Genomic DNA, 24,570 nt, shown 5'->3' on the forward strand with positions numbered 1-24,570 from the left:
AGTTGTCAGCCATGGTTAATGAATTGCAGATGTTTGGAGAAGAACTGTAAAATAAACTAGGAACATTGACTGAGGCAAACTGCTTGGAATATAATTCATATGTTTATTTGATTACCATGCATAGTACGTAAATCCATTACATGAAATAATCCACGAATAAAAAAACAATTCTGTCAGTTATAACCCAAAATGCATAAATTCAGCATTAAGTAGTATATACAATATTGACTAAAACTTGTCCTACACACATATCATTAAGAACTGATGACAATAGTTCAAACATTACCGTCAACCACTAGTGCCGTAGGCTTCAGGTGGATGACTTATAATTAGTCTTTTCATCAGTTCAGTCGCAGCTCGCAATTCCTCCGGGTGGGGGGAGGGGGGTGTGCGGGGTTACTGCAAGGGGGTTCAAATAAAAATAAAACTTACCTGACCGGTCCTGCGCCACCTCTGCTCCTGACCGGGTCCGCATTTTCCTACTCCTGAACAGGAACAGGCAGGCTCCCTTCCCTCCTGTAAGCCAAGCACAACGCTGCAACGGCAGCGTTGTGATTGCTGCGGAGTCCCAGACAGCGTCCAGCCGGACACCTGTAGGGAGGCCATTTTCTCTATGCAGGCTGCATGCAGCCTACATAGGGATCGTAGAGTGTGCCTGACTGCTTTGGGCAGCCCCAGGGCCAACCAAACATTCAGGGTACTCAGAGTGGTACAAGTCACTCTTCTCGGACCCAGCCAACCAGGCATATCCTCCCGCCCGCCCCAATCAGGCACACCCCTGCCTTCTGCTTTCTCACAGCGCGAGAAGCAGAAGATAAAATGGTATTTAAAATTCCATTTTTTTTTTCTTCTCACACAGCGAGAAAGCAGTGGGGCGGCTTTCCTCCACCCTAAACCCTTGCCTCAGTCTGCATCTTCGTTCAGGCAAGAGTTTCGGGCAAAGACAAATATTGTGCGTTAAAGTTTCCTTGGCCTTACCGCTCAGCCTGGACACACTGGGGTCTGGTGCTCAACAACAGAGCGGTTGGCAGTCCAAGTGAGCAGAGCACCTCGACAATGAAGAAGAAACATACATTTTATAAATTGAGAGCAGAGCTGAGAGCAGACAGGTAAGGCTGAGGGGTCAAATCTATTTTGTCTGCCAGCAAGGAAATTGAATGTATGTGTTTTTTTAATAATCTTGTAAATTCATGCCCTGAGTGTGCCACATCCCAGAGGTCAGAAGCTTGGAATGTCTGGAGGCAGGAATCAAGATAATCTCTGTAAGGCAATACTCCTGTGGTGGCAATCAACTCTCGCCAAATCATGTGGTCCATTGTTCCCTCCTGGGTGGCTTTAAAGGGCCGATGCACCTTCAAAAATATACCCCATCTCATCAAAGCCTATTTTGGGAGAACAAATTCTAATGGCACCTGCAATTGTTTTAAGTACAGACAACGGTGAGGGTACAAGACCAGCACAAACACAGACTAAATTTCCCAACACATCAATAAATAAAAGTATAGATCAATCTTTCCAAGTCAGCTCAGCACCTCATCTGGATCCACCGGTGAAATCCAGCCAATACAATAGGGAAAATACAAAAAAATTGAGGGAGTGACTAATTCATACAAAGTCAAATGGCTCACAAAAGTGAATTCCAAAATGTTCATTTATTTGATGATTTTCCACAGAGATGATGTTGTTCAAAGCAGTAGCAATTCTTCAATATTTCAAAACCGTAACACAAACAGCCGACGCGTTTCGTCCACAGATGGACCTCATCAGGGCTCCTGTAAGTATTTATCTTGTTTCATGACGAGATCTTGTCCTAATACTTGATTGGTCCTAATCTGATATACCTGGTATTAACTCAAATTAAGTGTCTTTGCCTGAGCTCCCCTTTAAATATTCCTAATTTACTTGTGTAATCATGTAATATAAATAAAAATCAGTGACACCAAATCTCCTACTCTGGTATGACATCGTCAAGGTTTGCCAGCTGATTTTCGGTTGCCTGCCAGCCCAGACCAGTCTAATGAGCATACAGCGGAGTTTATCAAAAAAGTTGGTTGCAAGGGCTATGGGGATTTCAAGGAATAAATATAGAAATTGGGGTAGTATACATTTTAATGATGGCAATTCTACCAGCGATCAAGAGAGGAGGTTTGATCCAACGATCAATTTGTGTCGACAATTAAAATGCATAGCTGAAGGATCCAGTTTTGGACTTGATATGGGCCATATGCTGTTTAAACAACACTCTGTTATCGATTATGACCCCAAGATATTTGTGATTGTTCTCAAACCAATACTGGTTTCCAATTTATGCTCCATTCACAAGGTTTTTAAATTATCTTTATTTGAACTATAAGAACTTTAGTTTTGTTCACGTTGATTTCAAGTTTGTTTGCAGTTATGTAGTCATGTTGTGGATTCAATAGTCTTTGCAATCCGACGCAGGTCTTGCTCATTAGTAATAAAATGACTGTGTACAGGATGTCATGAACTAGTTTACCCCCCAGCTTGGGAGGATGTGCATTCACCATGTCATGCTTCACAGAGAGGTCAGAGATAAACAGGTTAAAATAAACAGGTTTAAAAGGAGTGGTGCTTACACACACAGCTGTATCAATACAGACAAAGGTGATATTTCCCTGGATAGCCTCCCGCCATCGCCAATATTAACCTGTAACCAGGTACCTGTGTACAGGGATTGAATAGCCTTTAATAAACTTGAGTGAATACCCTCAGCCAATTTATGCCATGAAATATGTCTTGGGAAGCTTTCAAATGCAGCTTTGAAATCTACAAAGCAGGTGTTTAGAACAGTTTTGGTGGTGAAGGGGTTCTCCATAAACAAAGAGAGGGACATGAGATTGGACAGTGTCCTTGAGTCTGGATGGAAGCCTACTTGATTTCAAGGAACAACTAAAAGGTCAGAGAACTACTTCTGTAGGTCCTGTAGTAATGGACTGGCAAAATACTTAGATTTGTTGTCCAAGAGGGCTATTATACGATAACAGCCAGGCTGGCCTTTGTCACCTTCCTTCCTTGTGGATGTGGTGGATTATTGATCCCTTCCATGAGTCAGGAACTTTACAACAACTCAAAACTGCCTTGTAAACCAGACACAGCTTGACTGCGCAGAAGTCCACCTGGACCTTGAAGAAGGCCTGAGGAAGGCCATTTGAAACTGCAGTGCCACTGGCTTTGGCTTTCTTAATCACCTTCACAAGTTGTTCTTCGTGGTAGATCAGTGAGACAGCCAACTCTACCTGTTGTGGCAAAGAGATTTGACTGCGAAAACTTTCATGTCTTCTTTTATGGAGTCCATAGGTTCATGTGGGAGAGGCAATATTAACAGGCTTCCAACAGAAACCAACAGTATGTCAGAGCTAGGAGATGAGTAGTGGGTTTGCAGAAAATCTCAAGCATTTAAAATAACATGAGAATTCTGCATCCAAAGTGTTGCAATTTGTGGTCTGTTCTGCACAGAGTTTGAGAGGTTCAATGAGAGGAACTCAATCCCCTCCTTGAAGGAACTGGTGAGGAGAGTTTTAGCAGCATCTCCTAAATCCTCAAGCCCTAAAGAGAACCGCATGGGGACAGCACATGATACAGGGTGGTTTACTAGTGAACTCAAGGTGAGGCAGAAAAACTTGGCCAAACTGTTGATCAGCCTTGAGTGGGGTTCTGTGAATCTCCTTCAAATGGCTAAAGTTAAATAACCCTGATGACAGTATAAAAAAGGGACCTGGCTAGCTGTTTTATGGGTCTGCAAAAAGAAGACCCCACACCAATTTCAGAAAACAGAGAGTTACACTTAGGTGTAGGATTAAATTTAGGCGCAAGTAAATACATATGGGCATATTTATGTTTGTGAATCCTGCCCCGTAAGTCAAACTTACTCATAATTGTCTTAAACATCCAGTTTGAACCTTGACCACACACTTATTTTAAGTTTTGCATATATCTCTATTGTTCTTAGTGCACGCAACAGTGATTACTTACTGGGGGATTTAATAAACAGTTTCTCATCTCCTCTCCTGATCTGGAATGCTTTGAAAGTGCCAGGGTACATCCTAGAAACCAATGGAAAGATAGAGAGATCTGATTATATAGAAAATTGCAACAAAACAATACAAATAAATAGAAACAACAACCACGCACGGATTTTCATAAAAATAGTGTATTAATGACTAAGGCCTTTAGACTGCTGTCCTGCTCCAGTCGCCTTTAGGTCCATCATGGGAGAGACTTCCAGCCCCAAATTACTTTACCTCTGCTCTTACTGCTTCCCTTCGCGTAGAGGAAGTTAAGGTGGAGGTTGGTTTGTATCACTTTTGTCTACCCGCTCATTGATTATGATAAGTGTATCTCATATTCCCAAAGAAGAAAAGTAGGGATTTTCCTTTAGCCGTGTTGTGTTTGACAAAGTAGGGGATTGTGTGAGATGATCTCAGCACATCATTAGGGCCCTAGGACTACAAGTTTACTGAAGGTGAGGAACGGCGGGTGTGTGCACTTCAGTATATACGGTGACAGGCATGTTTGTTGTGACTGCACTACAGATGAGGAGTGGTGAGCATTAAAATCCAGAGCTGAAAGGTGATTTTTTTGTGTCTTGTAATAACTTTCAGTGCTTGTTATGATAAATTTAGAGCACTCAAAGCCAGTCACTGTCTTACTCAATATATGCTAAAAAGATTAGTTAGAAGTCAGACGCCCTGAGAAATGTTTTCATAAAGTCCCTATTTCGTTTGAATCGTATATGAACTCATCAGAAGGGCGTAGTTTTATCCAGGGTGGAACTGGCCTAGAGGGCAATTGGACAGTGCACAAAAGTTAGCGTGACAGGTCATTCTGTGGGCCATTTTGTTTAATGTGTGTGTGCCTGTTTTATGGTCTGCAGGGCGGGTTCTTGCAGAATATTTCCTTAATAGTAAAACAAACATTGTGTCCTTCTCCCATTCCATGCAAAACAAGTGTTCAGGGTGTCTTTACAACTTCAAAACTGCCCCAGTTTGTAAACTTTGCACACTTTTTTTAGCTATGTAATTCACTAATGGGACCCACTTTTATTTTGGTTCCAAGGCCTATTTTCTATTTTAGTTCGACCTTGGGTTTGTTTATACCTTGACATGATGTGAATAGGATTTTTTGTTGGTAAATATACAAGAAATTGGGGTTGTTAATCACAAATAATAAAAACAAAACACATTTTAAACCCTAATAAACTGGAGTCAAAGGAGTAAGACACATGTTGGTTAACTAGGAAAGTTAGAGGGACATTGGAACGTATGTTATATGAATGACAGAATCTTATGTTTATGGAATGAGGTCAGTGTTTCTATGACTCTCCAAGAAAATATTTATTCTAGCGTGTTATCTAGACTGGTACCCAGCACGTGCTAATCCTGCTGGAGTGGTACGTTACTGTTTTTTCTTATCAAATGTCAAAACCTAATAACATATTGCCTAGTAGCAATATACTTGAGGGTTTTTGCATCAAACGTAATACCGGGAAGGAGATTCGCTAACCAACGTTCCGCTATAACATTGTTTATCTTCATTAAGGCAGTTTATTTAGCCTGTGCCCTCATAAACTTTTCTTTGCGGCTCATAGAGAGTAATGTGAAATTTTGCAGCCAAGCGGAACCCAGTACTGGTCATAGGTTCATTGCTACATTCTCTTTCTGATATAGAATCATATGTTGAGGGAAACCCGTAGTCCCCAGGGGAGGAGGGGGAGAGGCAGTATTGTTCCCTGGGGAACTCCGTACGCAGATGACCGGATATTAGATGAGGCATTGGAAGAGAAAACCGGAAACGTACGGTCGCTGAGAAAGGAGGCCAACCAAATTAGAGCGGGGCCTTCTACTCCTGCAGACTGTAGAGACTTTAAGAGGATGGTATGTGACACTGTGTCAAATGCGGTGCTCAAACCGAGTAGAATGAGCGCCGTAGTCTCCCCCTGGTCGAGGCAGGAGCGCAAGTTCTCGGTTACCCCCAACAAGGTGGTCTCTGTAGAAAAATGGGTTCTAAATCCTGATTGGGAAGGATGTAAAAATCCCGAACTTTCCACGTGGGCTGTGAGCTGACGATTCACATGTTTTCCCAAAATTTTGGAGAGGGCAGGTAGCAGTGAAATTGGGCGAAAATTTGACAGAATCGTGGGATCGGCTCCAGGCTTTTTTTAGCAAGGGGACCACCATAGCACTCTTCCAGTCCAGAGGAACGAAAGACTCTCGTAAAGAAGAGTTTAGAAGTTCTTTAAGAACTCCAAGGACATCTGGTGAAAGCTGTTGCAGGATGTTAACAGGTAAGGGGTCTCGAGGAGAGCCGGATTTTACCCTAGCCAGGGAGTCAAAAAAAGACCTGTCGTCAAAAGGAGACCATGTAGAGATCTTAGCTATTAGGGGAAGGTGGCTCTCGCAGGTCGTACCGGACAGGAGACTCTCAGTGTTAACGGGAGTGGAGATCGCTAATGTGCTGTATATAGTCTCAACCTTAGTGATAAAGAAATTTGTAATATTGTTACACTGAATCTCGTCAAGGGCGAGCGGCAAAGGTGAGGTGTTAGATCCTGCCAGCTTCTCAACCATACAGAATAATGCACGCGGACCGTTCATGCGTTGATAATGGTGTTCGAAACAAAAGAGGCTTTTGCCGCCTTGCAGGCCAGGTGGTACATATTAAGGGCAGCCTTGTAATCGGACTTACAACTGGGGCATAGAATTTACGCCATCTTCTTTCTAAGTGCTCGCACTTGGATTTCATGGTCTTAGATCATTGTTGAATCATGGGGCGGGAGGGTGGTGAGTGAAACTGAGTTTCGGTACCAAAGGTAGGCAGGAGTTAATAGACCTAGCTAACCAATTAGACACCACAACATTTAAAGATCGATGGGTAAATTGGCATCCAGAGGATTTGCCATTAGAAGACTACTGAAGGAATCTAAATCTAGCTTGTTCCAGGGCCTCCGACTGCCTTAGTCACCCGTGAGGACTGGCGCAATGTCCCCAGAGGTGGCTAATTGAAATTGAATAGAGTAATGATCGGACCTCCATAGAGGAAGAGCGGGTAAGCTGCAATTAAATGGAAGGTTGGACAAGATGGGATCCAGCTGGTGACCCGCTTGATGAGTGGGCCCCTGGTTTCGTAACAACAGATTGAGAGCTTCGAGGTCGAATAGAAGGGTGGTGCTCCCATTGTTCTGGGGGTCCTCTAAATGAAAGTTCAAGTCCCCCAGAATAGTAAAATTGGCAGCCTTCATTACAAAAGGGGCTACTAAGTCGGGGAGGACGGACAGCCATTTCTTGGGGTTACCGGGGGGCGGTAGATCAGCATGCCATCTGGTCATTTGAGGAGAAACAGCAAGTTTAAACAAGGCGGCTTCACAATCTGGGAAGGGCAGAGGCTCAAGTTTACAGGAGTATATAGATTTAAAAATTACCGCAATCCCACCTCCTTTCCTGGTTTCTCTATCACATCTAGAAATGACATAGCCAGGAAGAAGGGTGCTGGCAACATCTGGGCCTGAGCTGGCATGGAGCCAGGTTTCGGTAAGAAACAAGGCATCGGGTTTCTCTGTGTTCAAAAGATCAAATATGTGTGCTTTGTTCTTAGGAAGGGAGCGGCAATTAATACTCCCAAAATGTAGGTACTTGCCTGTCTTTGGAAAGGAAATTTTGCGGCGTGTAGAGATATCTATTCCTCTTGATACGGCAGTAACCAATTTAGTGTGCTTATGACCCAACGCAAAATTACAATTAGGACATTTACACCTGCGTTGTGAAACATTGCACATGATACAACAAGAGGAAACATTGCCTCTAAGTAGCAGGAGGTCATTGGCAGCATAAGTAAGTAAATTGGGAGTGTTTGTAGAAATTTGGGCATAGTTGCTGACCTCTGGGCTTGCATCTGAACGGCGCGCCCGCTGCGCAAGCGCGCTGTGCGCTTGCATTGGGTCGCTTTTGAAGCAGCGAAAGGAACGAGAGAGGCTGCAAGAGTGTCACCCTGTCTGGCAAGCCCCACGTGAATCTAGAGTGGAGCAGAGCACAGAATTAGGGCAGCGCCATCTTGAGAGTGCACATATGATGCGATACAGTTAAAATCAACAGATTTAAAAGAAAAGCACAACAAACAGAATCATGGAAGGAGAACAAAAGGTTCCCTAGTGCAATATAACATTTTTTAAATGCGGGTATGTGGAAGGGTGCACGAGGACTCTGAAAGACAATCTATCAGCAGATAGCCAGCCTGTTACTCACGGCTGCTCGCTTGCATCGGGTCGCTTTTGAAGCAGCGAAAGCAACGAGAGAGACGGCAAGAGTGTTGCCCTGTCTGGCAAGCCCCACGTGACTCTAGAGTGGAGCAGAGCACGGAATTAGGGCAGCGCCATCTTGAGGGTGCAAATACGATACGGTACAGTTAAAATCAGCAGATTTAAAAGAAAAGCACAATAAACAGAATCATGGAAAGAGAACAAAAGGTTCCCTAATGCAATATTACATTTTTAAAATGCGTGTATGTGGAAGAGTGCTCGAGGACTCTGAAAGACAATCTATCAGCAAATAGCCAGCCGGTTACTCATATATCGCATATTAGCAAGCCCATTATCGACATTTTAGCGGCAGTTTCCTGCCACTAAAATGGCGATAATTTTAACGAGGTTCTTGCTAATAAGCCCCTAACTTCGGACTCAAGCAACTGGTGGAAAACCCCACCCACCTCGCTGGCCACACCCTCAACACCATCTTCACCGCCAGAAACCACGGCGCCTTCAACCACTCCACAGGACTGCACAGGACCGACCACAGCTGCATACATTTCACATTCAAGAAGACTACATCTCACCACCACACGCCAGAACCCACCTTCTTCAGTGAGGGTTGAGTATTCCAGCGGTCTAGTTCTCACTAGGAGGCTGGACCAGTACAAATACAAGGTAAATCGCAGGTGAGCGCCCTTACTAGCCTTGGCGCATTACCTGACAGCGCTGTACCTGTTGCGCAGCTCTTTTGAATTTTAAATTGCCCCGTTTTTGTCTCTTTGGTTATTTTCATTTTATCACTTATCCCTCGTTTTTAATAGTTGTTAACTGCCGGTCACGCTTTACTTGCACCTCTGACACGCTTACCCGCCTCATAATTGGTAGAACACCGCACTTTGCGGGTCCCTCGCCCCATCTCGTTGGCGGCTATCTTCAGTGAGGGTTGAGGATTCCAGCGGTCTAGTTCTCACTAGGAGACTGGACCAGTACAAATACAAGCCATGCCGACGCGCAGCGTCATCGCGCAGCGGGATCGCCGGATATCCGCCGGAGTTACGCCTGAGTTCAGCCCGTCTGCGCCCGTCGGCGCTGAGGACGCGCTGCAGGACGGGCTGGACTCGGCTTATACTCGTCCTTCATCTTTTGAGGTACGTAGGCAATATTCTATTTCCGATCTGTTGGCTCTTAAACCGTCAGTGCATTCTTGCCACTATTGCTTCTCTCCTGAGGGGATAATACATTCCCTTCATTGTCTCACATGCAGAGCTCCCCTTCACTTCCCTGTTCCCGCTCTAATAAGACCCCATCCATGCCTTGGAAAATGATCTACTATCCCGCCTAGAAAGGGTTTCTTAATAAATGCGCGCTCGCTCATTAAAAAAAATGTTGCCTTCCACGAGTTTGTGGAAGAGAGACAGCCAGACTGGGTCTTTGTGACCAAAACGTGGGCCTCGCACTCCTCCGGTCATGATTTACTTCTGGCCATCCCTAATGGCCATTCTCTCCATAGACATGGCAGACCGCTTCGTAGAGGTGGAGGACTTGCCATCCTCTATAAATCCCCTCTTTCTTGCACCATCAAATCCCTATCGATGCCTCAAGACCGTTTTGAAGCACTATACTTCTGCATTCTGTGTGCCCCATCTGTCTCATTTACCGGGATACTTATATACAGACCACCTGGTCCTAGAGCTAGTTTCTGTGTAGAGCTTCTTAGAATCCTTGAACCCTATTTTGGAAAACCTCGTCTTTCTATTCTTGGCGATTTTAACTTCCACCTTGAGGAAGGTGGTTCAAAGGATACCTCCACACTAATTGAGTCGCTTGAAGCCTGTGACCTCGTTCAGTTGGTCAACAGCCCTACACATAAGGCTGGCCACATTCTTGATGGGGTATTTTCCAGTGACTCAAGATTATCTACTGGCTCCCCATTGCCGTTGGTCTGGTCAGACCATCTTGCAGTGCCGCTAGAACTTGCTCTCCCCGCCTCAGCCACGGCTAATCAGGCCACCACCACATTTTCTCTTAGGAGAAATTATAAAAATATCACCGATGAAGCTCTTGTCCACTATGTTCGGGCCACAGAGCCTTTCTCCTTAAAGAAGGCGAGTGAGGCAGCTCAAGAACTCGCTGATTCCATCACTACTGCAGTTGAGAAGCTTGCCCCCGCCTCTCTCCGCTATGTGGCGAGGCAGAAACCCACTGCTCCCTGGTTCTCTGAACATCTGAGACTCTTGAGGCAGAGCTGTAGGAGTAAGGAGAGAAGTTGGAGGAAATCTTGGGATATGAAGGACCGGGAGGAACACAAGTCCGCTTTGCGGGAATACAAACAGAGAGTGATCACGGAAAAGCAGGAGTATTTCATCAATCTTACAAGTTCTCTAACCTCATCTAGAGAACTCTTTAAAATTGCTGATTCGCTATGCTCTCTCCAACTTCCAGATCCAGTGGTGAGTTCACAAGATCTTTGTAATAACATCTCGGATTTCTTTTATAGTAAAATCACGGATATCCACACTTCTTTAGAAGCTCAACGACATTCCCTGGATGATGATGTTCCTCTCAATATAGCCAACCTTGATACTCTGGTTGAAGGCTCCTCTGAATCCCTCACCCAATTTCCAACACTCTCACTGGAAGGACTTAATCTCTTGTTAGACAGGACCAAATCTTCCTCCCCAATGGATCCTGTACCTCTAAAAAAATTAAAGGAGTGTAGAAACAGTATCCTTCCGCCCCTGCTCGAAATTATGAACGGGGCTATTGTCGAGGGTTCTTTTCCGCTGGTGTGAAAGAAGGCCATAGTGAAGCCTCTCCTTAAAAAACCATCTCTGGACCCGGGCCACCTTAAGAATTTTAGGCCTATCTCTCTACTGCCAGCCCCGGTAAAGATGTTAGAAGCGCACCTCAATACACATCTTTCCACTTTTCTTGAGACTAGTGAATATCTTGATAGCTCGCAGCACGGATTCAGAAAACATCATAGCACTGAATCCGCTCTCACTGTTATGGTGGACAACATTCGCCGCAAAGTTGACCTTGGCCAAACCACAGTACTGGTCCTATTAGACCTCATGGCTGCGTTCGATACTCTGTCTCCCGCCATTTTAACATCTCGGCTCAGGGAGGCAGGGGTTACTGGACCAGCCCTGAGTCTTCTTAACTCCTTTCTCCATGACAGAGAACAGAGAGTCATGCTTGGAGATTTCCTCTCCCCTGCCAAGTCATTGCAATGTGGGGTGCCACAGGGGTCGGCTCTTAGTCCGACCCTATTTATCATCTATGTGGCCCCCCTTGCCAGACTAGTAAGATCGCAGGGGATGGAGGTGGTATCTTACGCCAACGACACCCAGATCATGGTGTCACTGGCCCTCTCTGTCAGTACATCCGCATTCAGCTTTAGGTCATGCATGCAGCGTGTGGCGGAGTGGATGATCCTCAACTCCCTAAAGCTGAATGGCGACAAGACAGAGGTCTTGGTCTTTGGTAAAGACCAACTCATGTGGTCGAGCGAGTGGTGGCCTTCATCTCTTGGTATCTGCCCCACTCCCTCCCAATCGGCCATAAACCTCGGCGTCATTTTTGACACTTCACTCTCCATGACGCTCCAAGTGAATAGGACCGTGGCCACCTGCTGGGGTGTTATCAAGATCTTAAAAAGAATTCTCCATTATCTCTCCTTCCAGGCGCGCAAACAGATTGCAATTGCTCTTGTTGGCTCCAGGCTTGATTATTGTAATTCTCTCTATATGGAGTCCAACAAGAGCCTTATCCATCGATTGCAAACTGTACAGAACGCCGCAGCGCGCTTTGTTCTGGCCCTTCCCATAGCATCATCTGCCACCACTGCTAGGAGAGATGTCCAGTTTAGAATCTCCTTTAAGCTCCTATGTCTCACATATAGAGCACTTGCGGCTGGCCCTCTAGACGCACTTGGTACCCTGCTCACCTGTTATGTACCCACGAGATGCCTTCGATCGGCCGGGTTACATCACTTGGTAGTGCCTCGCGCTAGGTTGACCAGATGGGGAGCGAGAGCTTTTTCTGTCGCCGCTCGTCAGCTCTGGAATTCTCTTCCGATGGAGATAAAAACCTTACCCTCCATCGATCTGTTTAAAAAAGCTCTGAAAACCTGGTACTTCATCATAGCCTACCAATGAGATACTGCTGTCTGACCTGGCTTGTTTCTTTATTTGATTTAGGCGCCTTGACGCCATTGGGCTAAGTTAGCGTGATACAAGATATAATTCATTCATTCATTCACCTGCTGACACCAACATACCCGAAACCAACGGTGCAGCTCTCAACTTCGCACAATGGATCACCAACTGCGCCGACGACCTCGCTCCACTGAAAAACCCCAACAGCAAAACCACCTCCACAAAACCCTCATGGTTCACAGACGCCCTCAAAACCGCAAAGAGAACCTGCCGATCACTTGAAAATACCTGGTGCCAAGAACAAACAACAGAAAACATTACAGCCCTCAAGGCTGCCACCCGCGAATACCATCAGCAGATCCGGAACACCAAGAGAACATCGTTCAAAGAGCGACTGGACAAAAATACCCACAACAGCAAGGAACTCTTCAGCATTGTCAAAGAGCTCTCCAACCCCAATGTCAGCATCAACGAAATCACCCCTTCTCAAGACCTCTGCAACTCCCTCGCCACGTTCTTCCACCGCAAAATTGCAGACTTACACGACAGCTTCGGACCCCAAACTCCACTCCAGGACAGCAAACCAACGACCCCTGGCATCACCATCGACTCCTGGACCCCCATCAACATTAAAGACACCACCCACGTCATGAGCACTATCCACTCCGGCTTCCCGTCCGACCCATGCCCCTACCACATCTTCAACAAAGCCGGCACCACTATCGCACCCCACCGGCGGAACATCATAAACAGCTCCTTCACATCAGCGACCTTCCCTGAAAGCTGGAAACACGCAGAGATCAACTCCCTCATGAAGAAACCCTCAGCTGACCCCAAGGACCTCAAGAATTTCAGACCCATCTCGCTCCTCCCCTTCCTGGCTAAAGTCATCGAGAAGACTGTCAACAAACAGCTGACTGCATTCCTTGAGGTCAACAACTCACTCGACCCCTCCCAGTCCGGATTCCGAGCCAACCACAGCACCGAGACTGCCCTCATCGCAGCCACAGATGACATCAGAACCCTAATAGACAACGGGGAAACAGCTGCCCTCATCCTCCTGGACCTCTCAGCAGCCTTTGACACCGTATGCCACCACACTCTAATACACCGCCTCAGCAACACCGGAATCCAAGGAAAGGCCCTGGAATGGATCATCTCGTTCCTCTCCGGAAGAACCCAGAGAGTCTGCCCCCCCCCCCTTCCGCTCCGCGGCCCCTGAGATCATCTGCGGCGTCCCTCAAGGATCCTCACTCAGCCCAACACTCTTCAATATCTACATAAGCCCTCTCGCCACCATCGCACGAAAACACAACATCAACATCATCTCCTACGCCGACGACACCCAGCTGATACTATCCCTCACCCAGCCACCACCAGAACCAACTTCCAGGAAGGGATGAAAGAAGTAGCAGACTGGATGAAGCACAGCTGTCTCAAGCTCAACTCGGACAAGACGGAAATCCTCATCCTCGGACAGTCCCCATCTGCCTGGGACGACTTCTGGTGGCCATCGGCGCTGGGAACCGCACCGACACCCACGGACTACACACGCAACCTGGGCTTTATCCTGGACTCCTCCCTCACGATGACCAAACAAGTCAACGCCGTCTCATCCTCATGCTTCAACACCCTGAGAATGCTCCGAAAGATCTTCCGGTGGATCCCCACAGAAACCAGAAGAACAGTCACCCAGGCCCTAGTCACCAGCCGACTGGACTACAGGAACGCCGTATATGCAGGAACCACCACCAAACTTCAGACAAGGCTCCAGCGCATACAAAACACCGCCGCACGACTCATCCTCGACATCCCTCGCCACAATCACATAACCACCCACCTGAGAAACCTCCACTGGCTCCCCGTCAACAAAAGGATCACGTTCAGAATGCTAACCCATGCACACAAAGAGCTCCACAACATGGGCCCGACTACCTCAACAGCTGACTCTCGTTCTACACTGCCTCGCCCTCGCCATCATCCCACGAATACACAGAACCACCTCCGGAGGAAGATCATTCTCCTATCTGGCAGCGAAGACCTGGAACTCCCTGTATGATTGCTAATGCTTGGTATTTTCACGAGTAGTTCTCAGTTGTTTCCCATTACCATCCTCATACTTGCTTCTGTTTCCCCATTACCAAAAGCCTTTTAGTGGTTGCATTTTTAGCCCTTGAAAAGGGGCTTCTCGATAATAAATCTTTGTCTATTTTAAATTTCCTGTTGGATTGGCTCCCTATTTTTCTTTATTGTCCATTTCACCTTGCAAAGAGTAATAACATGGTAACAATACTGTATTTATCTCTATTGTCCATGTCACCTTGCAAAGAGTAATGACAATGTTCTTGATCTTAAAACACTGGTCATTTCCTTGCTTTATGTCGGATAGGCACAGTGCTTACCTCAATGGGACACATGGACCAGTGAGAAGGATGTGGATAATGTATGTCTCGCAGCATGTTGTATTTATTGCAAGACATTTAACAGCAGAGCAACGGTCTGTCTATAATTATATGGAGTATTTGCCAGCATGCAACAATTGCAGTGTTCCACATGGAAATATCTCTTGGGCATAAGAACAAGGTTCACCTACTGATCAAGCAGTAAAAGCACAATAGATTGATTTTCCAATTTATATGGTCCTTTCAAGTCTGTGTTCACTCTGAATATCACCAGATGAACAGAAAAATCTAAACTATACCCATCTGAGTTTAAAAGTTTAGGAGACACCTCACTGGATCACAGAAGAGAGGTCCAAAACAAATTGTCATACACCTCCTGGGCGGGGCTTTTCATCATTGATGCACAAAACACCGACTGTGCTTGGGGGCATGGGTAGGGACCTTTCACTAATGCTTGCTGCTGCTACTTTACCTTTTATGCAAGGAGGAGGTGGTGTGCCGTCTCAATACTATAACATCTTACCAGCATGTTCTTTCAGTACAGAGTGGTCAGTGAATGAGTCTAAACTCAACAGTTAAATCAAATATGTGACTGGATACACAAAGTAGTTTTAATTTATAGGGCGCCAGACCCTAGTAAAATCAAAAAAACTTTGGATGTGTGGACCATATCAATTAACTTTCCCTGCTCATTAAAATTTATGGTGTGCATGAAGGCCACCTGAGACAGACACAGAGGATCTATGTATATACTGGAATAGATGACTCATACATGCAAATAATTCAAACAGTATAGCGTTTAGACATCCATGCACACAGAGCATAGCCATCAATGCACACAGATCAAATGCAACCAGGCCCCATATGCACATAAGCCACCAGACAGATAGACTCCATGACAGGTGGATGACGTGCTAACTGTGTTATGTGTTTGCACTATGCACTTTATGCTGTATAGTACCCTATGCTGACCCAAAGCCAGTTTCTAGTACCACATCTGACAGGAAAGAGGAAACAAGGGAACACGAGAGAGGAAATTAGGGAAAAGCATTCCAAATGAAACGGTCTTCCTCAAAATTGAGCAGTAGTTGGCAGCGGACCTTAGCAACCTGACTAGAAAGGTAGAAGCAAGCGAGGGACTGGGGTGCAGGAGAAGGAAGGGGGAAGCAGTAAAGAGCAGGAGCTGTAATTCAAGGGAGTGAAAGGATCTGGTGCAGAGTTAGAATGCAGACTGTTGGAGAAATATGATTGAGAGTACAGGAATCACCCACGTCCTCTCCCTCCACCACCAGCAGTCTCCAACTTTGCCCCAGTTCAGGAAGGACCTCATGACCTGGCTCTTTGGATAACCCAGCACTCAACAGAGCCCCCTCCGCTAGCGCCTTGAGACCCTCACGGGTGAGTAGTTGTGCTTTACCAACCCTGATTGATTGATTGATGTCAATAAACACAGCAAACAATTATACAGGGCAGCATATAGTATCACACAGACACCCGTCAGCACACAAAGAGGCAAACAGAGGGGCAGGGGTGAAGAGGGACAACAAGGGAAGGGTGGTTATGTGGCCTCATCCTTGGGGTGACAATATTTAGTCCTTTTGGTGACAAAATCAACTTTGAGGTACAGGTTAGTGTAATTAAATGTTCCATTCTCCGAAGAAAAAACACTTCTACTGGGCGATGACTACTTCCAATTTAACCACCACTACCTTTGGAATTGTATGCTCTCTGCACGCCCATTCCATTCTTGAACCTTTCCTCTAATCATACACATGCAGCTCTACATTTAAGTAGCTTCGTTTATTCAAATACAACACAAAGCCCACATAGGTAACCCCGAGTGCTCCATCTACAGACATCGAGTCTCCAACCCTGGACGTACCGTTTACAAATCAATGCTTTGGTTAACTCAAGAAATGAGACCAGAACTCCCAGAATGCAGCAGTTTCTTAACTGAAAAGGCCAGGGCGAAAGATCCAAGTCCAGCACAGAGCAAGTTGGATAAAAAAAGTACTTATTTTCACATTCCTGGTTGCAAAAAGAATGTATCTTAGCAACTCAGAAAGCCAAAAATTGTTACAAAATATCTTATACATTGGAGTTCTTTCATTGTGCTTAACATAACATTGATACTAATATGTTCCTGCCTTCATACAAAGTTCAAATTTTTGAACTTACTGTCACTACAAGAGTTCATTATAATTATTTTTCCGTGCCTGTCTATGTGAATCTGTTTATTTTATTTTACCTGCTGACATGCTCCGCCTGCTATGGAAACCAATATTGACCTGTTGCCATGAGCCAGTCACACAGTGATACAGGAAACTTGCCTATCACTATAATCAGATGCTACATAGTGTTCTCTGGGCAAACACTTTGTATCAACAACGGCCAGCAGGCCACCAATAGAAACCAAGGAGCAAGAACTAGCATCTGAGAGTGGAAAACTCCATCCTTACGTCATGACGGCCACATTCCTATTGAAAAGCAATTCTACAGACCTAATCCTCTCCAGCCAATCCCTTGCTGTTTATGTATACATTGCTGCAAATTGCAAACATACGCACTGCAGGAAACAGCCTAGAACCTATGATAAAAGTGCCCTTTTCAAGAGATTGAAAATAAATCAGACCACTTACCAAAGAGGGTAACGATTAGGATCTTCCAGGAAAAGGACCGCTTGTTTTGCCCAAGAGCCATCGTTTAACTGTCGTGGGGTTTGTGAACAGGAAAATAGTTATTAATTCTTTTCCCCCTATGAGTGCAGTCTCTCCCACAAGCCACAAGCCCTGCAGAATCACCTTTTCAAGCAATGGCCTGTTTTCATGCTGTGTTCACGGAAGGCTCCAGAAAGTCATAACATTTCCCCGCCCTAACAGGACACTGACGGTCCCAATGAGCGAGTTTAAAGTTCAAGGATCCACATTTAAATTGTAGTCATATAAGCAATTGGCCACACCCCCTGACAACATTAATTCGGTTAACAAATAGATAATTTACTTTACTTTTTCAGTTGAACTAGTTTTAAAAGAAGTATGCCTTGGCTTTTTAGTCCAAGACTGTCTTTTGTTTGTGATTGTAGAAAAGCACGGTTATTGCCTGTAGCATTACCTTCATTGCGCCTACACTGAACACAGAACAGGAATCGCTGTGCTTGAATAATGGTTGCAAACCACTTCAGGAGCTGTAAGCATCTTTACATTTAACACCAGAGTACAATAAAACCCAAATCTTTAGCTTAAAAAAAGATAAATAGTTCGACACCAGTAGACGTTATAGCAGTTTAACTGGCATATGTAATAAACGAAAAAAGGGTAAGAAAGTAAAACCAGGGCAGCCGGATAAAATAATGCAGAACTAACGAGCAAAGGGCCAGATGTACGACCGTTTTTTGTGGTCACAAGCGAGAAATCGGCCAGTTTGTGAAACAGGTATAGCCCATGTACACACCTAATTTTGCGAGTTGGTAACCTATTACCAACTCGCAAAATAGGGTTTATGAGTCGCTATTAGGAAGAGGCGTGCCAATGCCGTCCCTTCCTAATAGCGAGTCCCAATGGTATGTAACAATGTTTCGCAACCGCAATTGCGGTCGCAAAATACTTGCAGTTGGCCACCTACTTTAAGTAGGTGGTAAGACACTCGCAAACGGGAAGTCCTCTTTGTGACTGGCATTCAAAATATTTTTTAAGAGCAGGTAGTGGTACTCTGGACCACTGCCTCCTCTTAAAAAATGAAACAGTAACGTTTCATTTACATTTTCTTAAATGCATCCTGTTTTCCTTTAATGAAAACGGACTGCATAAAAAAACGGACTGCATAAAAAAACTGCTTTATTTAAAAAGCAATCATGTACCTGGTGGTCTGCTGAACCCAGCAGGGCACCATGCCAGGGATGGGAGTGCTAGCCATTCCTAATTGAGTCACGAATTGCACCTCCCTCATGAATATTAATGAGGCAGGCAATTTGCAACCCCATTTACACGGGGGTCACAACTAAAGTACGGTATGGTATGGGGGGAAGTCACAACATCTTTCCCAGTAGCTAAGGGTGTCAGACAAGGGTGCGTTCTGGCCCATTTTAATCTCTATACGAATGGTTTGGAGGTTGCGATGCTTGAAGGAAGTCAGGACCTGCCCATGATTGACCGTCGCCCAATAGCCGCATTGCTTTATGCGGATGACGCGGTCATCATGGCCAGGACCCCACGTCAACTCCAACTCCTTCTTGATAAATACAGCAATTTCATGGCAAGTCTAGACTTAAATGTAAACACGAAGAAAACATTTGTCATGCATTTGGGGAAACGCCTTAAACACTCTGGCGACGCTCAGATTAACAATACTACCCTGGAAAGCGTAAACTCATACCCTTATTTAGGAATCCAGATAGACAATACTTCTAACTGACGTCCAGCTCTTTTAGCCAGAAAGATGGGGTTCCTTAGAGCTACAACAGCTTTGGTTACATTTGCCCAAAAACTGGGTCAGCGCCCCACGCGGGAACTGATCCAGATTTACAGGGCTAAGTGCTGCCCAGTGGCAATGTATGGGGCAGGGGTATGGGGGCATGTAAATACAGAATCTATCCAAAAAGTAGAAAATGGCTTCCTGTGGTATTTTTTGGCTGCCCCCAAAAGTTCCCCAACCTTCGGTTGTCATATAGAGCTGGGTGAGGACTATATTTCTGAACGTATTGCTGTCCAACCAATTCTTTTATGGCACCGTCTTTGGCAAACTACAGAATGTAAATTGACACACTCACTTATTTCTGACTGCCTTTCACTGGAAAATTGGAAAAACATCTCATGGTTACTTTATGTCCATAACTTTCTCAGAGACGTGAACATGGAAACAGCCTTTTTGCTCCCTGAGACTATAACTGAGGTTCCGCGCAAAAAGCTGAAAAATATATGTCTATCTCATCTTCATGAGCTTCGTTTGGCATCTGAGATTTTAAAAGCCACAAATTTCCATCTAGTCTCGGTGCAAGTCTCACATGGGATCCAGCCATACTTACTATCTAGTGTCAATGCTTATGATAAATATCTTTTGTCGCGATTCCGGTTTAATACCTTTCACCGGCAGTTAACTTTCCCAAAGACAAAAGATTGGTCTAGCAACCTCTCTCCTTGCCCATGTGATGGGCAGTCAGAGCAATCGTTATTGCACGTAGTCTTTTTTTGTAGCTATTATGAATTTCCACGTAAGCAGTGGATTATCCCTTTGGTGACACTTATGGGCCTGCGCCACTGCCGTCCGGCCCTTCTTGCCCTTCAATGCCTGGATATTGAGTATAACATCGCTCCAATAGCTCGATTTTTAAAAGTGTGTGTTAAATATCGTGCAAACTATGACTCCGTGTAAAACGATAGACTGTGCTTTGAGGATTAAATAGAAAATAATGGCTTTATAAGTGTGCTGCTGTCTCTGTTTATGTGTGTTTCATATGAATGTTGCTGCTAATTATTGGTAACGGTTCTTTTTACTATAAAATGTGTCATACCCTTGTTATACTGTGCACAAAATATTTTAGCGATTTTAAACAATGGTTTTTAATTGTTTGTATACTTTTATGGACACAAGATTGTATCCGAATAAAGTTTTAATTGATTGATTAGAATCCACGATCTTAAAAAGTTCCCTGGACGAAGTAAGGGATGTAGTGAGATTTGAGAAAAACTCCTGTTTTTCCTTAATTACACTAGCCTTATATTCTCTCAACAGGCGTTTGTGTGCCTCTCTTTCAGTGGGGTCCCAAGCCTTCCTCCATCTTCTCTCCTGTCTCCTGCAACTCTGTCTCAGAAGTCTTAATGGCTCTGTGAACCAGGGAGCAGAAGGTTTACGCCGTGCCGAGTATCGAAGAGATGCAGGAGCTAGCTGATCAACAGCTTTGGTGATGGAGTTAGCAAGATCTTGGGCTGCCTCATCAGTATCTCTCAAAGAAGAGTGCTCACTAGCTTTTATATAGGGAGCAAGGGCTTCGTTGGTGATGTTCCTATAACTCCTTTTGGGACCTCCATTGATGGCAACCGGAAAAGACATCTCTGCCGAGGCAGATGCTAATTCAAGGGGCACTGCCAGGTGGTCTGACCAGACTAAGGGCACAGGTGGACCAGCTGAAAGTCTATTCAATTCAATTCAATTCAAATGATTTATATAGCGCGCTACATACCCAGAGGGTCTCAAGGCGCTTGGAGAAGGGTGGGGAATTACTTGTCGAATATCCAGGTTTTAAGTTGCTTTCTGAATGCTAGGTGGTTCTGAGTGAGGCGAAGGTGAGTGGGAAGTGAGTTCCAGGTTTTGGCTGCCAGGTAGGAGAAGGATCTTCCTCCCATGGTGGTTTTGTTGATGCGAGGTACAGCAGCAAGGGCTTGGTGGGAGGAGCGTAGCTGGCGGGAGGGGGTGTAGAAGGAAAGTCGTGTGTTGAGGCATTCGGGTCCAAGTTCGTAAAGTGCTTTGTGTGCGTGGGTTAGGAGGCGGAATGTTATCCTCTTATTGACGGGGAGCCAGTGGAGGTTTTTCAGGTGACCAGAAATGTGGTCTTTACGCGGAATGTCTAGTATGAGTCTGGCTGATGCGTTCTGGATGCGTTGGAGTTTTTTCTGAAGTTTTGCGGTGGTACCGGCGTATAGGGTGTTTCCGTAGTCCAAGCGGCTTGTAACCAGTGCGTGGGTGACCGTTTTTCTAGTTTCGGTGGGGATCCAGCGAAATGTTTTTTTGAGCATGCGAAGTATGTTGAAGCAAGATGATGAAACGGCGTTGACTTGTCTGGCCATCGAGAGTGAGGAGTCCAGAATGACGCCCAGGTTCCGTGCGTGGTCAGTCAGGATGGGTGCTTTTCCAAGGGACTCTGGCCACCACGAGTCGTCCCAGGCGGAGGGGGATGTACCTAGGATAAGGACTTCTGTTTTGTCGGAATTCAGTTTCAGACGGCTGAGCTTCATCCACTCGGCTACTTCTCTCATTCCTTTATGTAAGTTTGTTTTGGCGGTGTTAGGGTCTTTGGTGAGTGAGAGGATCAGTTGAGTGTCATCAGCGTAGGAGATGATGTTGAGGTTGTGTTGGCGTGCGATGGCCGCGAGGGGGCTCATGTATACATTGAAGAGGGTGGGGCTGAGTGAAGATCCTTGTGGCATGCCGCAGATGACTTCAGTGGCCTCTGACTTGAATGGTGGGAGGCGGACTCTCTGGGTTCTTCCGGCAAGGAACGAGGTGATCCATTCCAGTGCTTTTCCTTGGATTCCTATGTTTCTGAGGCGTTGTAACAGGGTGCTATGACAGACTGTGTCGAAGGCTGCGGAGAGGTCGAGGAGGATGAGGGCGACTGTTTCTCCATTGTCCAGTAGAGTTCGAATGCAGTCTGTTGCTGCGATGAGTGCGGTCTCAGTGCTGTGTTTGGCTCGGAAGCCAGACTGTGAGGAGTCTAGGGATTTGTTGGTTTCGAGGAAGGCGGCGAGCTGGTTGTTGATAGCTTTCTCGATGACTTTGGCCGGGAATGGAAGGAGCGAGATGGGGCGGTAGTTTTTGAATTCGGTGGGGTCAGCTGTGGGTTTTTTCAGAAGGGCGCTGAGTTCGGCGTGTTTCCAGCTTTCCGGGAAGGTGGCGGAGTTAAGGGAGCAGTTGATGACATCTCGGAGGTGGGGTGCGATGACGGAGTCAGCTTTGTTGAGGATGTGGTGAGGGCATGGGTCTGTGGGGGATCCTGAGTGGATGGAGTTCATCAGGCGGATGGTGTCCTCAGTGGAAATTGGGTTCCAGTCATTAAGGATGTTCAAGGGGGGTGGGGGTACGGCAGAAGGTAGGGTGAGTTGGCCTCCAGGATGGTTGTCAAAGCTGTTGTGGATGTCTGCTATTTCGTCGTGGAAGAACGAAGCTAGGGAGTCGCAAAGGGCTTGAGAGGGAGTGATGTCGTTGGAGTTGGCAGTGGGGTTGGTAAACTCTTTGACGATGTTGAATAATTCCTTGCTGTTGTGGGCGTTGTTATCAAGTCGGTCTTTGAAAGCGGCTTTCTTGGCGGTTCGGATCAGTTGGTGGTGTATGCGGATGGCGTTTTTGAACGCGTCCCTGGTGCTGGTGTTTGGGTCTTTTTTCCATGACTTCTCAAGGGAGCGACAGAGTTTCTTGGATTTCTTAAGATCATCGTTGAAATAAGGGGGCGTTTTTGCTGCCTAGTTTGATTTGACGTTTTTTCAGGGGTGCTAGGCTGTCGGCGCTGTTGGTTAGCCATTGAGTGAAGTTAATGGCTGCTTGGTTGGGGTTCGAAGAGTGGGCAGGGGGGTTTTGAAGAAGTGATGAGGAGATCTGGTCGATGGTGATTTTGTTCCAGTTTCTTCGCAGAGTAGGTTGAGGATGGTTGTGGGTTGTGGTCTTTTTGTAGATAAAGTGAACGCAGCTGTGGTCCGTCCAATGGAGAGCTGTGGTGTGACTGAAGGAGATATGTTTTCTGGAGGTGAAGATAGGGTCGAGAGTGTGACCTGCGTGGTGAGTGGGGGTATTAACAAGTTGTTTGAGTCCGAGGTTGGCGAGATTGTCCAGAATGTAATCCTCGGAGGGGAGGGCGTGTGGGGTGATAAAGTCAGTGATGTCTTCACTGAATTGTGCACGGGGTCCTGGTGGCCTGTAGAGGAGGGTGCCTCTGAGTGTGGTCTTGGGGTCGGTGTGGATCTGGAAGTGAAGGTGCTCGGCGCTAGCGAGGTTGACGTCTGAGATGGTTGAGATGCGGATGGAGTTTTTATGGACGATAGCGATGCCTCCTCCTGTTTGCTTGGTGCGGTCTTTTCGGATGATCTTGTAACCTTCCGGGATGGCAATGGTGATGTCTGGAGCTGAGGAGGCGTTCATCCATGTTTCTGTTAGTAAGGCGACGTCCGGAGAGATGGTGTCTAGTAGATTCCAGAGGTCGATGGCGTGTCTGTGGACCGAGCGGTTGTTGAGCAGGATGCATTTAAGGTGGTTGGTGTCAGGTCTCTGTTTGGTGTTAGTGGCTGAGGAGTTGGTCTTGCTGCCGTCAAACTTGCAGGAGTTGCATGAGAAGGGTCCATGGGTGTGTCCGGGGGCGGCTTGGGCGCAGTTGGGGAGTCGCCCGGGGTTTAGGGCTAAGAGGGTGGAGGCGGCGTATGTAATGCGGGTGGGGTGGGTGGGACGGGGGCCAGGGGGTCTGGCGCTGGGCGCGGCCTTGGCGCGGACGGGCATAGACGGGCTTACCTTTGGCGCACCTTCGGCGCGGCCGTAGCGCGTGGACGCTGCGCGTTGGGGCTTTTGACTTAAATGGATAGTCGAGGGGGGCGGAGCGTGGGAGGGTCAGCAGGGAGGCGTTAGCTGGGAGGGTAGGCAGGACAATCGAGTAAACAACAAGCCAGGTTCCAAAATGGAGTTTGGAAAGTAAAACTGGGACAGACTATGTTTAGTGCAAAGCTAATACCACAATGAATGCACAGTCGAGGCAGCACAAGAATGCAGATTAAACAATGTCAGCAGTAGCTACAATCACGTGAAGTTAAACCACAATGCAGAAAATGATGCGAGGTACGGTGCTATTAATTAGTCAAAGCGCTATGTTTAAAATAACAATTTCTATCGTGCGCGATGATGCCAGGTCAGTTTCACTCAGGCGCTGTGCTTCAATGTCGAGCGCGATGTTCAGAATGCACTTTAAAAGCTAATTGACTCGAACCCGATGTTCAGAGCTCCTTACAATCACGCGCTATGTTTAGTATGCTAATGCAGTCGAGCGCGAGTTACAAAT

General features: G+C 46.1%; 1 protein-coding gene across 1 annotated transcript in view; it reads right to left on the bottom strand.

Moving 5' to 3' along the window:
• Nucleotides 1-17,627, bottom strand: part of LOC147718812 (xaa-Pro aminopeptidase 2-like) — a 398,012-nt gene extending 380,385 nt beyond the window's left edge. The window contains exons 1-2 of the mRNA XM_086966784.1: nucleotides 17,462-17,627; nucleotides 3,994-4,064 (exon numbers count right to left, since the gene is read on the bottom strand). Of these exons, the coding sequence (XP_086822910.1) occupies nucleotides 3,994-4,064; nucleotides 17,462-17,522 (132 nt within the window). The 5' untranslated portion in view covers nucleotides 17,523-17,627. The remainder of the gene's footprint in view (nucleotides 1-3,993; nucleotides 4,065-17,461) is intronic.
• Nucleotides 17,628-24,570: the final 6,943 nt, after the last annotated feature.

The sequence above is a fragment of the Lissotriton vulgaris genome, chromosome 4_1, assembly GCF_964263255.1.
Source record: "Lissotriton vulgaris chromosome 4_1, aLisVul1.2, whole genome shotgun sequence".
Classification (NCBI taxonomy): domain Eukaryota; kingdom Metazoa; phylum Chordata; class Amphibia; order Caudata; family Salamandridae; genus Lissotriton; species Lissotriton vulgaris.